The 16240-nt window shown below is 31.4% G+C and overlaps 4 protein-coding genes across 5 annotated transcripts in view; 3 read left to right on the top strand and 1 right to left on the bottom strand.

Moving 5' to 3' along the window:
• The first annotated feature begins 64 nt into the window (after positions 1-64).
• On the top strand, positions 65-1890 carry LOC105674601 (ribonuclease H2 subunit B). Its single transcript, XM_012371055.2, has 5 exons — positions 65-201; positions 380-615; positions 699-984; positions 1183-1400; positions 1516-1890. The coding sequence occupies exons 1-5, from the start codon at positions 117-119 to the stop codon at positions 1609-1611; spliced, it is 921 nt and encodes a 306-aa protein (XP_012226478.1). The 5' UTR covers positions 65-116; the 3' UTR covers positions 1612-1890.
• Positions 1891-2281: 391 nt separating this feature from the next.
• Positions 2282-5369, top strand: Bulli (regulator of MON1-CCZ1 complex protein bulli). The gene is made up of 11 exons (XM_012371163.2): positions 2282-2471; positions 2546-2851; positions 2974-3148; positions 3226-3385; positions 3456-3561; positions 3629-3782; positions 3880-3943; positions 4027-4246; positions 4319-4488; positions 4575-4850; positions 4921-5369. Exons 1-11 carry the CDS (start codon positions 2343-2345, stop codon positions 5180-5182), a joined length of 2022 nt encoding a protein of 673 aa, XP_012226586.1. The 5' UTR covers positions 2282-2342; the 3' UTR covers positions 5183-5369.
• Positions 5370-5494: 125 nt separating this feature from the next.
• Positions 5495-16240, bottom strand: part of LOC105674444 (GTP-binding protein Di-Ras2) — a 79586-nt gene continuing 68840 nt past the window's right edge. Inside the window, exon 8 of the mRNA XM_012370745.2 lies at positions 5495-15791. Coding sequence (XP_012226168.1) covers positions 15587-15791 — 205 coding nt within the window. The 3' untranslated portion in view covers positions 5495-15586. The remainder of the gene's footprint in view (positions 15792-16240) is intronic.
• The window catches only part of LOC105674446 (zinc finger protein 383-like), a 132168-nt gene continuing 125063 nt past the window's right edge, over positions 9136-16240 (top strand). For both annotated transcript variants that reach the window (XM_067348255.1, XM_067348250.1), the window contains exon 1: positions 9136-9278. The gene's annotated coding sequence lies outside the window, so the exon portion shown is untranslated. The remainder of the gene's footprint in view (positions 9279-16240) is intronic.

Genomic DNA, 16240 nt, shown 5'->3' with positions numbered 1-16240 from the left:
TGAAAAATGGCTGATCATTGAATTTTGCGTGTATACACAGCAAGCGAATGTTCTGATTCTGAATAATTAAAAATATAGTCGATAGAAACCATAAGAGTGTGCAAATACGCGGGAAAATGCCGCGTACCAAAGGTTCACCTCAAAAGTGTGTTAAAACGTCAAGTAGTAATCAGCCGAATACGTGGGTGTTTCTTATGAAAGGTGAGTGCAAAAATTAGTGAGTGCAAAAATTAGTGAATACAAACGATTCGTTACAGTTTGGTGCGTTAATTATTTTTACCATTTTTTAATTAATTTTTTTCAATCATTGTACATACACAGCAATGTGCTTATCAATCAATTTCCAAGCTTTGCATTTATAAAACTATCTGTTTCTCAGATGGTGCAAATAGCATAAATGAAAATCAAGCAGATGTTGTGAAACTTAGACATCCAGCTTCTAATAAGCCAGCTGCATTTTCATTCAGTCCTGGAAATATCACAGTGCAAGAAGTTTTAATCTTTGACGAAAACAAAAGATCTTGGTTTATCGATGATAGTGTAAAATCTGATGGCAAATTGCACTTGTCAACGCCAATTGATCCAATCTTTTTAGTTCTACCATACTTAAGAAAGGTAAATGTAAAATTTTATTTTGATACTTTTATGGTTATATATAAGATCTAGTTCAAGTCATTAAGAAATGAATTTTATTACAGTCACAATTAGCACAGCCTTTGGAACAATGTCTTTGGGATGAAGATTTTCCAGAAACATCTCGCTTAGCACAATGTAAAAATTTGGAACTATCTTTAGTTGCCGATCGCAAGGGAGAAGAATCATTACAAGCTTTTAAGTTTAATGAAGAGAAATCTTTGAAATGGTTGCAAAAAAAGGTAGAAAGGGTAGCAGATGTATTAAAACAGAAAGGAGTTCATGTATCTCAAGGTGCTGTGAGTGCCACTTATGTTAAGAGTACTAAATTTGAAATTGATACAGAAGCAGGTAAATAAAACAATCGTATAAATTGCGATCACAACGCTATACCATAAATCATAATAAAATGTAGTATGTAAAATAATATTTAACGAATTTTTAATGTTCAATGATGTAACAAGATTTCTTTCAAACGATTTTTGTAGGCTATCATCTGCAAGCAAGGTGAATTTATTGACAAAGTTCTTACCAAAAATTTTCTTCTAGAATATTTGAAATATGCACACGGTATTGTATCAGAATACCTTGCTGAAGATCTTTCAAAGAAGTTGGCACAACACTTGAATATTCCCGATGAAGCAGAGAATAAAAAACGCAAGTTAAATAGTCCTAAAGATGGATCTGATGAGAAGAAGGTTAAAAAAGATAGCTTTGAAGAGAATCCAACACCAAAACCAAAGACGAAAAATTTAAAACCTGAAAAGGTTAGTTATTTTAGTAAATAGCTATAAAATGTCAAGTTATAAAATTGTAGAATTTTTTGAAACGTCACATTTTTGAAATATTGTTATTCAAATGCCTACTTATTTTTTTTTACAGGTTCAGAAGATTGCTCCTCCTGGTAAAAAGGAATTAGCCCGGCAAAAAGCAGCAACAGGATCTAAAAGCATCACCAACTTTTTTAAAAAAAAATAAATCTCAAAAAAATATATATGATGCGATTTTAAAGATTAGTGCATTTGTAACGTGTCCTGTAATGTGTCCGTTTTTATAAATTATAACGTTACATGTAAATCTATTTAATATAACGTCTACGTAGAAAATTGTAATTTTATTGATGATTATATGGAAAAACTATAAGGAAAACAATATAGTTTTCCAAAAGTTCAACGAGTTTCGTATCATCAACAATTAAATGCAATGTAATTCAATATTCACTATACTAAATATAGTTAAATAAAAAATATAAAACAATTCCTGATATTTTTATTTCTTATTTCTTACATTTTATATCTAAAAATATAAAAATTAGTCATCAACATTACAATTAATAGTAGCATAGAGTAATTAAAACAATATTTTTTATTTTATTTTTAATTAATTTCTTATATATATGCATTATATTCATGCTCATGTTTAACAAAAATAATGAAATAAAGATTTTTCAGTTTTACTATAATTTTCTTTAGGATGTATTCACAAACTTGCATAGGGTGTGAAAAAATCGATTAATTATATATTGAACATGAATTTAAAGTGATTGGTCTAGTTTTTATTTATATACAATTGTGGATATAGCCTTAGATTAATATAGGGAATAACTAAAATGTAAGAAGGGTTTTCTTACTTCTTAGACCGGCAGCACTGTTTTAGAATTTCATCCGTAACGTAATGAGAGCTGTCAAATTTCAGATAGATGATTAGATATGCCAGACATGGAAGCTGATGATCGAGGAAACAGCGATGATTATTATTTGGAATTGTCTCCTGATCCTATCAGGTTCGAATCAGTCAGCTGCCTCACGAATGTGTTTTTTGATGACTCAAAACAGCAAGTTAGTCGATTTTTTCAGTCGGCGAATATTTTTTCTCCACTTGACGTGAACTGTAATAAACAATTTGTGTATAGGTGTTTGCTGTTCGGTCAGGAGGTGTTACAGGAGTGCTCGTTAAGGGCCCGGACCAGAACTTAAATTTTCGGATGGAAGACAAGGGCCCGGTAATATCCATTAAGTTTTCTCCTGACATGACTGTACTTGCAATTCAACGCACCAACACATCAGTTGAATTTGTTAATTACTCTCCTGTTACCGGATTGGATCATATCGAGTATTCTCAGCCGTGCAAAGGGAAAAACGCCACAATATATGGTTTTGTTTGGACACATGGCACTGAGATACTTGTAGTCACAGATCATGGAGTAGAATTGTTTCATGTAAGAAATCTTTATGTTATTTTTTGTACTATTATGATAGTATTTTTATGATATATTTTGTACTATACTGTATATCCATGAACAATTTACGTCAATCAATTTTGTACTCGATGCTTTTTCAGGTTAATCCAGAGAAACGTAATGTTAGGGCATTGAAGTGCTTGAGTTTAGGTGTAAATTGGTTTGTATTTTGCCCCAAGAGTTATCTAGTATTACTATCATCTGGGACAGTTGGCAATCAAATACAAGCATTGCATGTCACACCTGGCAATCTGCACAAATTAACAAAGTTTGAAAGTTAGTAAAAAGCAGTATATATTTAGATAGCAAACTCAACAAAAATTATTTTTGCACTTATGATGTTATTGTTTTAGTTGAACATAGTGTAACAAAAGCAGGAAAACTAGCTGTCTCTGAAAGAGATGTAGCATTGGCAGTATTATATGGGACACCTTGTATAATTCTGTTACGGCATCAACCAGGAGCCAATCGATCAATGGGGACGGCGTTTGTATATGTTTATACTGTACAAAAGTGAGAGTCGCATTTTATTGTTCTGAGTGTAATTAATGCTATGCAATGTTACAACTATATTTTCTTACAGAATGATGACCATTAAGAAAAGTCATATGTTGAAACTTGATGTGAGTGGTAGATTTGCTATAAATGTTGTTGATAATCTTATCATTGTTCATCACCAAGCATCAAAGGTATGTATGCTGTTAACTGTAGTTTAATTTAAAATAACAAAATTTAACTGGATACTTTTATATATAGACGTCAATGATATTTGACATCATGCTGTCTGGTGTGAGTGATGGAACAGTAATGCATCACACTAGCGTAGCTACAGCAAAACCCATTAAGCCATTCAATTTGAAAGTACCAGGTACAACATTGTCTGATCAGATGTATCAGCCATGCCAGTTATGTATCCTTTAATTTGAACTGAAAATTAATGCTTATTTATTCAAGTATAATATTTATGAGCATTATTGATTTAAGTAAAATGCCTTAACATTACATAGATTCCCCTAATTGGGTCGTTTTCCAACCAAATATTATAATTGATGTAAAGCTGGGTTGTTTATGGTATATTTATTTAACTACTATCTTTCATATTTTAAATCATTCTTATATCTACACACTCTTTTCTTTATTTCTTAACAACATAGGTACATTGAGCTCAGACTGGAAGCTTTAGTGAAATTAATTACGGATAAAGTACTCCTAATAGAATTTTTAATGCAGCGGTCCAATGCCAAGCAGATATTAATCCAAGTCTTGCAGAGCTTCATGACGCAATTACCTGTGAGCTTAATGGAAATGCCGACCATATTTGATAAGCTTAATTCCGTGTACAGAAATTACTTAGAAAGCGAAATACAAAATCAGGTAAGATTAGATTATATTTTTCTTCATACATAATGATTAGCAACATTACATATATTTATTTGTCAATTGTAGATGGGAACGCCTTTGCAGAATAACGTAAAAAACGTAACGACAGTGGCCGAAAATTTTAAATATAAATTGCTGCTCGATCAGAGCGACATGTACAGTCATATATTATCCAAGTTTCCTGAAAACACAATAGAACCAAAAATGATAATATGGGTTCTGCTCGAGTATATCAGGTACACAAGAATTTTAACAGACGATTAGCTTACAATGGATTTATGGAATCAGTTTATTTTATTCAAGTAACTATGGAACTTTGCAGATCATTAGCTGAGCACGGAATACCAGTGCAACATTACTTGCACGAATTGGTCATCACGACGCTGGTGCATCGAAAGGCGTATTATCAACTCCATCAATTGTTGCAGTATCACGTAGTCGCCGATTCGAAGCCTTTAGCCTGCTTGCTGCTTTCTCTGGAAAACTTGTATCCGGCGGCGCATCAGCTGGCGTTGGACATGCTGAAGCGACTGGGAAACGCGCACGAGGAGATAATCGAAGTGCTTCTATCGAAGGGACATATCTTGGCTGCTCTGCGGTAATTTCAAAGACCATTTTTATTTGGATAACAATATTTGGACGTGTGCTCATACGTCATCGCCTTTCAGATATGTTCGATCGGTTGGCATGGTGGATCAGGTGTCTGCGAGAAAATTCTTAGAGGCGGCGAAAGCCGCCGACGACGCGACACTCTTTCATTCGGTCTTTAAGTTTTTCGAGCAGCGCAACCTGAGGCTGCACAATACCACGGCCTTCACGAGGGGCGAACATTGTCAGCCGTATGTGCAGCATTTTAAATTTCTGTTTCAAGGAATAGACAATGAGTGCAATTCAGACACAAACTCAAATATTACCACTATTTCCTCCTAAGATTGTAATACTGGTGTTCGTGTAGTGCGCGTGAGTGCGACAGGTAATGATTTGCTGTTTATTTTTATTTACTAAAAGGTTAAGATGGAGAATTTACGCTGTAGTTGCTTCGGCAATTTGTAAATTCCTATTGTATAAACTTATTGTTATTGATTATTTATTAAGGAAGAAAAGGAAATTAAGAATATTTATATGTGCGCTTATTATCCACTTACAAGAGCATTGTTTCCTTCCTGTACTTCCGCTCTTAAATCCACCTTGTAGGGTTCTGTGCGTTGTGGGAATCGTTTCATTCAAAGTTTACAAATTAGATTTCTTTTTTTAAATAATTTTTTTAATTGCGAGACTTATATATAGTGTAATACATTCAAAATGAGTTTCTTACTTACGAAGTATTCAATAACCAGTGTTCGTTTTCCTCTTTTGTTATATTTTGAGACAATATTATACAATATAGGTTTCTCTTTACTTTAATAAAAAACGAATAATCGTCTTTTGCGCTGCGAGATAATATGATAAACGAGTTGGTCGCCAGTCCGATCAAAGTACAATATATAGTAGAGCTCTCATGATAGAAGGATGTTAGATATATCAGAGGTACAATAAATGTAATCTTGTTACAGCAAATTAATAATTGTGGTAACAGGCGCCGCATTTTTTATTAGCAATAAGTCTAGAGCGATAACAAGGAGCGATAACAATGAAAAGTGAAAGATCGCCGCTTAGATCAAATCACAAGTGCAAGTGTTCTCGTCATTACAATTAAGCAGCCGCAAGTGCATATGAATAACATCGAGTACACAGCTCTAAATCCATGATTACAAAAAAATGCTCAAATCCTTAAAGTAGCGTGCAAAGAATTACGAATACGGTGCTCACACACACGAAGAAACAGCGAGATACTTGCAAGTTGGTCAAACACGTTGCTTTATCAACGTTTCTTATGTTACACCTATCAATCGCGATAAGTCAGCGACCCCGGAATCGTCTGTAATGATTTAAAATTGGTGTTTAAGCTCGATGGTTGATTGATTGGAAAAGTAAATCACGGTGAAATTACGTTGTTTGGTCCTCTTTAAATTTATTTTATCATAACGTATTCAGTTCTGACATAAAACGGACACTTGAAGTCCTATTGTTCAATTATAGTTTTTTCCCATCTATCTTTTTACATCAACTTTGCACTCTGCGGAGTTGCCGCGAAGTTAAAAAACTTATCTTTTATGAAAATGTATATTGCAAACTTATTTTCTAAGATAATCTTTATTGACAAAGTTTCAAGGAAGATTCTACTTTAAATGCCAATGTTAATTGTATGCAAATTCAACTCTCTTAATGAATTTAATTACAATTTATAAAAGATCAATATCCATTGCCGATTCCGGTTTGTCTGATATTGTTATTACGTGATTTTTTATAAGGTCAGCGGAAAGAAGTTTGCAACCATTCAATCTAACTAAAAGAAATTGAAACATTGATGAAAATCTCATTTATAATTATAAATTTGTTTGCTTAAATATTCTGTGCTCATTATTTTTATGAATAATAATGAGAAATGTGTTAATTTCATTTATATTTCTCATTATTTTGTCTGTTTTTCTTTTTTCTGTATAATTTTAGCACATACGTAACTTATTTAATTTTAATTGCAGAAAATATGGAAAAATATATCCGTGAATTACAGTGCTAATAATATGCAGAATGCAGAAATTAATTGTGCAGGGATTAAATTAATTGCATCAGTATAATCTTTTTTCCGTGTATTAAATATAATTAAAATAATATTCGCATAGGAAACTTAATAATCAATGTGCGACAAATTAAATTATTCATCTCTCGAAATTATTCTGTGAAAAAGAGATATTTGAATTGCAAGATAAAATTATTTAGTAGAAAATAATTTTGTATAAAAAATTTATCGAGCTTAAAAAATTTTATTACATTTCAAGGAAAAATGTGACCAAGCAATGTTTTAAATTGCATCTTTATCCCGCGTAAATACGTTAGAGCCATTCATTGGTCAAAAAAGTAAATTCAAAATTCTCGAGTTCTGATTGGAGTAAACCGATTGTATCTAGTTTCGCTTTGCTGCTTTCTTCTATATCGGGTATCGCAACGTCTACGTCGCGTAAGGTGTAAGAATTAATTTATAATTACGTATTATAACAATAATCTGGGTAATATTACTTTGTAAAGAGTGAAAAGTTTCACTCGCGATCAAATAATGCACGAACACACATATAAATATATAAATTAAAGCATATATAAAATCACTTGCAAGATAATCGGTCGGAAGGTTGGAATCTATTTCTTCGAAAAGCTACGCGTAAATGTTTTTCATCGGTCCGTTCGATATAGTTAGTGGACAATTTTCGGTGTCGTCGTGGTTCCGTAAGCTCGCCGACAGCGATAAAAGGTAAACAAAGTTAATTCTACGAAATATTAGATTTTGTTGACAACGAGAGGGGGATAGAGAGAAAAAGAGAGGGGGGGAGAGGGAGAGAGAGAGAGAGGGAGAGAGAGAGAGAGAAAGAAAGAAAGAAAGAAAAAAAGAAAGAAAGAGAGAGAGAAAGAGAGATATAGACACAGGCACATATAGTTTGAATTCGGATTTCATTTGTTTCTTTCTTAACGTCTTTGTTACCGTCCAGCTTATATTATTCATAGATAATAAATGCATGCGATATTACAATTTTTTCGAATCTTAATCGAATTATCACATTTACAGCGCTACTATTTTTTCAAACAATAGATAATTAAGATTATACATTGATAAAAATATCTTCGACCATCTCGATTTATTACGATCACTGTACAAAAAGAATATTAATTTTAAAACATTAATCCGAATCGATTATGTATTTTATTTTTATATTTTTGTTATATATTGCTATCTCTAGTCATTTAACCCTAATTTACATATAACGTATAACATTTATAAATGCATATTTACGTAAAACATTTGTAAATGCGTAATTTTGTTACGATTATGTCAACGTGATACACTCGAAATTGTAGCTACGAATTTTGTCTGATATAGATCGAATATAAATGAACTGATAAGCACGTTACAACACACCGGCCGGTAAGCAAGGCGTTAAGATATACGAGCGTCTTAAGTATATATATATATGTGTGTATATATATATATATATATATATATATATATATATATATATATATACACATATATACTTATAGACAGATATTAGATAAAGATTCTCGAAAGTCGAGTTTCTGTTTTTGATTTATAGCTTAGCCTCTTCTCATTTTACACGCTATATATACAAGCTGCTCAAAAATGTACACGTACTTTGGATATTTATAACATATTTTAATATAAATTAAAATAATTTTAAATATTTAAAATGCTTCTTAGCAAGAGCTCTGAAAAAATTGTTTACATATTAAAGTTAGTGTAATTTTCATGAATTTAATTTTCACATTTTGCTATCTTTCTATTGTCATGAATAAACATAAAGTGTATGTATGTATGCGTATGTTTACTGCATCAAAATTTAATTTCATCAAATTTGATAAAATTTGCTGTCAATCTGCTAATATTGTCAACATTTGGCTATCTAGGTAAGCTTATCTAAATTATACGTAGCCTGATATTCTCATATTATATGTAGCATTATTGTTTAAAATTTTAAATTAATTTATTTCTGTTGCCATTATACTGCTAAAAGCTTCCATATTAATGTAATGCAATAATGTAATATGAAAGAAATATGATATTGTTCTTGGCTACGGAATATTGAATAAATATCCGAACTATGCGTACACTTTCCAAGAGATATTCCGTACAGAAGTAATAGGATTTCTGACACAGTATATATAGACACACGGTGGGGCGCGCCGGTTACCAATAACGTGTACAGCATCATTTGGGGATACATGCCTAACTACATCGAGAATTTCAATATTAATTATTTACAGGGACATCATTACCCGGCCATTCCGCTTGTTTGCGAGATTCAGCTTAAGAAATTTAGGAGGAAATTAGGAGGCGAGGACGCTTATACACAATATCTCGTGGACTTTGAGAAAAAGAATGAATCGTGTCCTTGACTTCTATGCGACGAATTAAAGGGTAAGTGCTAGTGTATAAGAGTAATGTATCAAATCATTGCGATAACGCTGATTAACAAATTGAAGAAAATAATTGCACGTTTTCACGCCTCTTTGTCTGGAAAGCTTCAGTATATACATACTCGCTTCAATTACAAAATATTTTGGACTCCAGAAAATAATCGATTCTTATCCGTATTAACCAGCAAAAGGCTATTATTCCGTCGAAAACTTCTTACACAAAATCTATCTTATAATAATCTGAAATTCAGAGCGGAGTAGTAGCCTTCAACGAGTCAATATCTCCTGTGCAAATCGAAATTCTAATCGCTGATCAATTTTTGGTCCATTTTACGTATTTAGATACAAGTTGAATTAGCTCGATCATTATTTAGAATATGCGTTTCGCGTGTATGGAAGGGACTTTGTAAGACGCGAGTAAAGTTCGACGGGTAAAGTGTATCCCAAGAAATCTGTTGAGGTCGCGTGAAGTTTCATGGACACAGAAGAGAATGTTCGCCACAATGATTGTAACCCATAACAAAAGCGCGTTTGTGTATCGTCAGCGACTGTGCAAGATTTGCTAAGAGTAATTTCGCATTCAAAATTTTAATCAACTATCGGTGTTTTTTTTATTTCCTCATAATTTTTCAGCAAGACATTGTTTTTGTCGTGTATCTTTCTCTTGACTTATTATTTCTCTAAAAAATTTTTAAGACTCCAAGAAGAAAATTCTTATTTTTTTAGAAAATAAAGAAATATATTTATCTAAAATTTATTAAATTTCTGTGCATTTAATGCTTAAGTAAAGAAGAAGTGTTATTATAAAAGGGAAATTAGAAAATTCTTCAGTATTCTGAAAATTCTAGTTACTTATGAAATCGTGATATCAAATGTAATATTGAATAAAATCTGTCTGTCAATAATTTCAATAAAATTTTGCTTGCAGCAACATTTGAATTCTGATGTTTTCAGGAATTATTTTGCAGATATTAATATTTTTCATTCTACCTCATTTCAGTACGTGTTACAAATAATACAACTGTTATAATTAACTTCAAGTTCTTTCACAGACATACATGCGAATAAATTTGCTAATATTTGACAGTATTTTAGTTGTTTAAAAAAATAACTGCAACTCTGTTAGTGGATTTTACACGTTCGTTGGCGATAGACTGTACGCATATTTATGGAAAGGTGATAGAACCGATAGAAGTACACTGCTTTCTCGCATTAAAATGTCAAAATACAAAATTTCACGCATACATTCGCGCGGAACGCTCGCAAGGTGCTCATTAAGCATATTATTATGACCTTTTTTCAATTTATCTCGAGAGAACGTCTCGCGAGCTTAATTCACCTTACTGAACGTACCTTTCACCTTTATAGTTTCCTCTTGGTCGCGCGAAAAATATCTTAATGGGACGGTTATTAATATTCGTAATCTAGTCGCATTACTTAACAAAGCGGCGATTGATACTTTTTTTATCTGCGTCTTCGTCTGTGTTATAATCGATAATTCGTATTTAAATCCGTTGAAATTTGTTTCGCTTTTATTTTGCAGACCAAACATTTAAATATAAGTTGCCGACAACGTTTAAATTAAAATAAGAAATAACTGAACAATTATTATGAGCATAAAAACTGTGAATTGCAATTTTCAATTTATTATTTTTGCACTTGTAACTAACAATTGCCAAAATCTTATTATTTTAATTATTGAAGCCACCATTCTTTAAAATTTTCTTTATTTCTAAAAATTTCTAAACGTATATATGATATTTGTTTAGGTAAATTAAATATCTTCCATTCAAAGGTTTAATCGTGCTAATTATTATTACAGAAGATACTGTAACATAGGGATAGGGGTAGACCAACAGTATCACCGATAATAGTAGATTCGTGAGGTTATTTTGAGACGAAAATATTTATAACCAAAACGTTCAGATTGCAATAATTTTTAAATGCGAAATGTTTCAAGTTGATAAATTGTCAAAAATTTACGCGCTCAAACACGTTGCATTACTGCAATTGATTTTTATATCTTTATTGTATGAGAAATATCAGAAATCTGCTATTAACGATGATACGATTAATCTGTGAGACACCTTGCATATTTTACATTATTTTTCAATCTGCTGTTTTAATAATATTAAAATAAAACATCAGATTAATTTACCGGCACGAAGCGCAAGAGCGGAGTTATTCACAAGTTGATTTGTAACATTCAAAGTACATCCAAATAATAACAGCAATTAACAAATAATTATTTTAAATACTATTATAATTTGAATATATTTTGTATATTACAAATCTTGTGAACAATTCCGCTGCGCATTGTGCCGGTAAGTCCAATTTGTTTTATTTTAATATCATTAAAAGGATAGATTGAAAAATAATGTAAAATGTGCAGTGCTTCAAATCATGATAATCGTATAGATTAGTTTTTTTGCAAATATTAAACTCTTCATTTGTAACAACATATATCAAACTGAATTAATTCATATTTTGTTGTCAGCAAAGGGCTGAATTTTTTTTTATTCGCAAAATACGAGTCTTGCTTAAAGAATATTACGTCGGAGCTTGTTACCAAAATATTTTATTTTTTATTTGAGCATTTTGCGAAATTTATATATATATATATTTTTTTTTTTCAAATAAATTTACTGTGCAAATTATACAATTATATTTCGCATATTTTTATATAATGCATAAAGTAAGATGTAAATTAATATTAAAATAATTTTGTGAATTTTATTAAACTTTTTGGGGGTATATGTTTCTCTTATAACCGCGAGTTAACGAAATTGCAATGATTATATATCATAACTCAGATGTATGCAAAAATATTTCGTGCAAAACTTCTGATATCGCGCGAAATATTTGCTACCTTGATTTTACGGCTACTTGTTTAATTATATAATGTTATTATACGGTTTTAACACTACGTATCAATTATAATATATATTCAAAGTATTTCCCGTACATGAATATGTTGTTTCAAATTGTGGTATTTCTTTCAATCCCTTTTGTGCATCGGTTCAGTTACGATGACATATGAGTCTCCCACTTGTTCTATTTTACACACTGTAGATAGATCTTTTCTTGCTTCATTATATATATAAAATATATTGCTATCTTCTTGAATATTCTTTACACTACTCGTTTTGATTTGTCTTTAGGTAAAATATATTTGTGATTTTTCAAAAAGTAAGATCTCTCGTATTGCAAATAATTCTATGTCGATGTACAATACTTTGCTGAAGCTAAAGTCATTAGCTTTGAAATATTAATAATAATACTTTTTCATATAGAAATTTTATTTTGAATTACTGTTTTATTGTTTTTATATTTTGCTTAATTATTGTCTCTCCGGATTTTCAAGATTTTCAAAATAATTTATAATGGAAAAATAATGATAGCAATATGAATATAAGTTCTAATATGTAGCTGTTACTTTGTATGTTGAATTATATATATACACACACAAAATATATTTATATATATATATATATTATTTATAATATAATATTATTTCAATTTTAAACGAGAATGTTTGATAAAAAATTAGAGAAAAGTAGAGCATTCTAATGATTTGAAATGGTATAATAAAGTCATAATTATAATTAAATAATAAATTCAAATAAGTAGAATTCAATTAAATCAAAGAAATTGTAGCTCGATTCCTTAAGATATAGAACAAGGAGGAGAATCGTTTCTATCAATTCGTCCCTAACTACATTATAATCAGCACCCTATCTAGATCCGAATATCTAAAATAATGTGCTTCGATATTTTCTGTGTATGCAATTGTATTTGTATATATATATATTGTGTTATCACAATTATTATTTAAATAGGTATGTAATTATGATAATACACACATTACACAATTACAATTGCATACATGTTACTGGAATTTCTAATAGTTTCTTTAATTGTGTTTATGAATATTATAATTCCTAAATTGTAGTATACTTTCGGGATATTAACATGTCCAACGACTGCGAACTGTTCGTGTAATTATTGTGCACTTGGTGCGTAAAATAAAAATTAATGTATCGCAAATTTCGAAATTATAACAAAGCACATAGTCGTGCGAAAAAATTTGATAAAATAATTTTTTTTTAATTTAAACAGGTTGTACCGAGTGTCTCAGAATTATCATTACACTCACTTTCGTTTAGAAATGCTTTGCTAAAGAGAAATCAATTTCGATAAAGTAATGTTTTGAAGAATTAATTATTTTTTAATTAATGTTAAGCATACAGATTTCAACAGACAAGTTGCATATTAATTATCAAGATATTTAACGTTCGAATTTATTTAACATTCGAAGATATTTAACGTAAGAATTCTTAAAAAACGGTGAAATTTACGTTAAGCAAAACTTGATTTCAATGTTGTTGCACATACAGAATCGGAAATGAAGTCGCTAAAGTTTTAACATATTTCTCGACGACATGTTGAGACTTAAAAAATATACATATAGTACATTAGCTCATTTTGTCTTTGTGTCATAAGCGTTAGAAAAGAGAAGCACATGTTTCTGACAAGACAATTTAGCAGAAAAATTGCAAATAAAAAATAGTACCTCAAGATTTGGCGATTGTACATCGCAGAATTTGCAAACAATTTTTTTTTACGCGGCGGCGGTGTGTTCGCGTCTGAAATTTCCTTTGATAAAGTTGTGTGTTTGATAAAATTGATATTTACGCAAAAATGCGTTTGTATTATGCATGAGATAAAAAATTTCGAGAGCGTATCTCTGGACGTCGTGTCTACCGGAATGTTTTAATTAGATATCGTATGTGTTTAAACGCAGGTGCATTGTTTTGAAGCTTCTGCGCCTAATTTATATTTAAATTGATTTTAATCCTGTTAGATAATGTTCAAAATTTTTCTAAATATTTTAAATAACAATCGTTAACTTTCGCCAATTGTTCCATATATAATTACGAATGGTATCAAATATTGAGAGCATGATATTTTGATTTCTTGACCTAAGTAACGAAAGAATATATTTTCAAAGAACTATATTTGCTAAATTGACATTTTTGATCTTGTTTTTTTATCTTTACCTCGACATTGCGAATTTACCACGTGTTCGTCGTAAATTCTTTTGATCTTTCTGCAAGATTGAAGATTCGCTACTTTTGTAGTATTTTTCCAATACCGTAATGCTCTTATCTCTCCCTATTTTTCTTGTTTTCTTATTTTCTTTCATAATCTTACGAGTCTGCTCAGTAAATCTCGCACTTTACAACCTTTATTTTTCGAGAACAAGACAACGCTTTTAAGTTCGCATATTGTATACGATTAATTGATATACGTATATATTTAATACTTTAAAAAAATTTGATTGAAGAAAACGATATGCATTTTTTTGCATTTGATTATGTATGCCGCGTGCTCTTTTTGTTATGCAAATTTTTCTATATATAACGAAAATCTTATATTATTTTTGTTATGCACATTTTGAGATACTCTGAGAACATTGTAAAAACAATTGCGAAAATAGTTCTTAGCTGTAAAAAAATTGTTTTTTTTTTAAATGTAAAATATATTAATAATGTAGCTTTCTACTTTGAATGTTCGAAAATTTAAGCATCAGGAAATATAAGAGCTTATTCATTCGTTGAAAAAAAATTATATATCCGTCGTTAAACATCAATTTCACGTCTACACCGTTAATATATGTACAGGATGTTCCAAAGAAGGTGTATATCAATAGCAGAAAACTTTTCTCTTATATAATTTGCATTTTTCTCGAATAAGAATTTAACGAATCGTTTAATCACTATTCGATTTTCACATCAAAATTAAAGTTATCAGATTACCCTGAAAGGGGGGGAAATAGATATTTTTTGATTGCTATATTTAATATTTTCGATGAAATATTATCAAGAAAGAGCCAGTGTCGAAAAAACTCAGGATTTAATTCTCTTGTTATCAATACACACGCTTTCTGGCACGAACCCTACGAAGTCGACGGTTTTATATCTCCTCGAGCTTCAAGCTAAACTTCTTCTAGAACTAGTCATTTTATCGGCTTGCCGCGCTTGCCTCCGACTTTTTCAAAATTCCGTGAATCAACAACGGAATAAGCTGCGAACGGATCTGTCGTTCGTGAAAAGGTTTCTCACCGCGAAACTCCCTTGCAAATCGCGGCCGCTAACTTGAATCTTATTTTAATGCACTTATGTTTACTTGACCATATGATTCGCTTAATAACGTCGTGTTATAACGTCACCTCGCAATTATCGGGACCTGCGGGCTTGCGGTCACGACCAGACTCGTGTCCCATCGATCCTCATCGGGATGATCGGCTTAGGAGATGTTGCAGTCGTCGGCGTGAGCGTCCCTGATCTGCTGTTTCGTCTTTCTCGAAGCGCGCCTGATCAGGCTGCGGCTACGCGGTTTGCTCTTCACCTCCTCGGTGACCGTGACGACTGTGGAGCCTTGGGCGGCGACCACTTGCTGTGGATTCCCGCCGGGACCCGCGCTACCGGTCCTGCCGCTCGGACTGCCGGACCTTTCATCGTAAGAAAATAATAATAGATAAAGATTGAAAGCGCATCGAACCATCCGCTTGATTAACGCCACATCCTTTCTCTGAATTTTCCGTGTCCAATTGTAACCTTTGCAATTACACGAGATGAGATATATCTAATGTATAGATAAAAGATGAAATGGGCCTTTTGAAAATGATGATTTATATCGCATTCATGCACGAAGAGAACGCTTTTGCTGGAATATCTAAAAATTGTGTCAGATACAGATCTGAAAGTAATTTTTGGACAATCAAAATTTATCAATAGAGCATTCGATCTGGTTGATGGATGGAAGAAAATAAAGTTATATCGCAGCGTTGAAAGATCGAGCGCTGTGGAAAAAGATTGTCGCAACTAAGGAAGTAAATTTTTGAACGAAATCTTAAAGATTGAATAAAAATGTATGAAAGAGAGAGATAGCAAATATTAT

This window comes from Linepithema humile, chromosome 1 (genome assembly GCF_040581485.1).
Source record: "Linepithema humile isolate Giens D197 chromosome 1, Lhum_UNIL_v1.0, whole genome shotgun sequence".
In the NCBI taxonomy this organism is placed as follows: domain Eukaryota; kingdom Metazoa; phylum Arthropoda; class Insecta; order Hymenoptera; family Formicidae; genus Linepithema; species Linepithema humile.
This window is presented reverse-complemented; position numbering and strand designations above follow the sequence as displayed.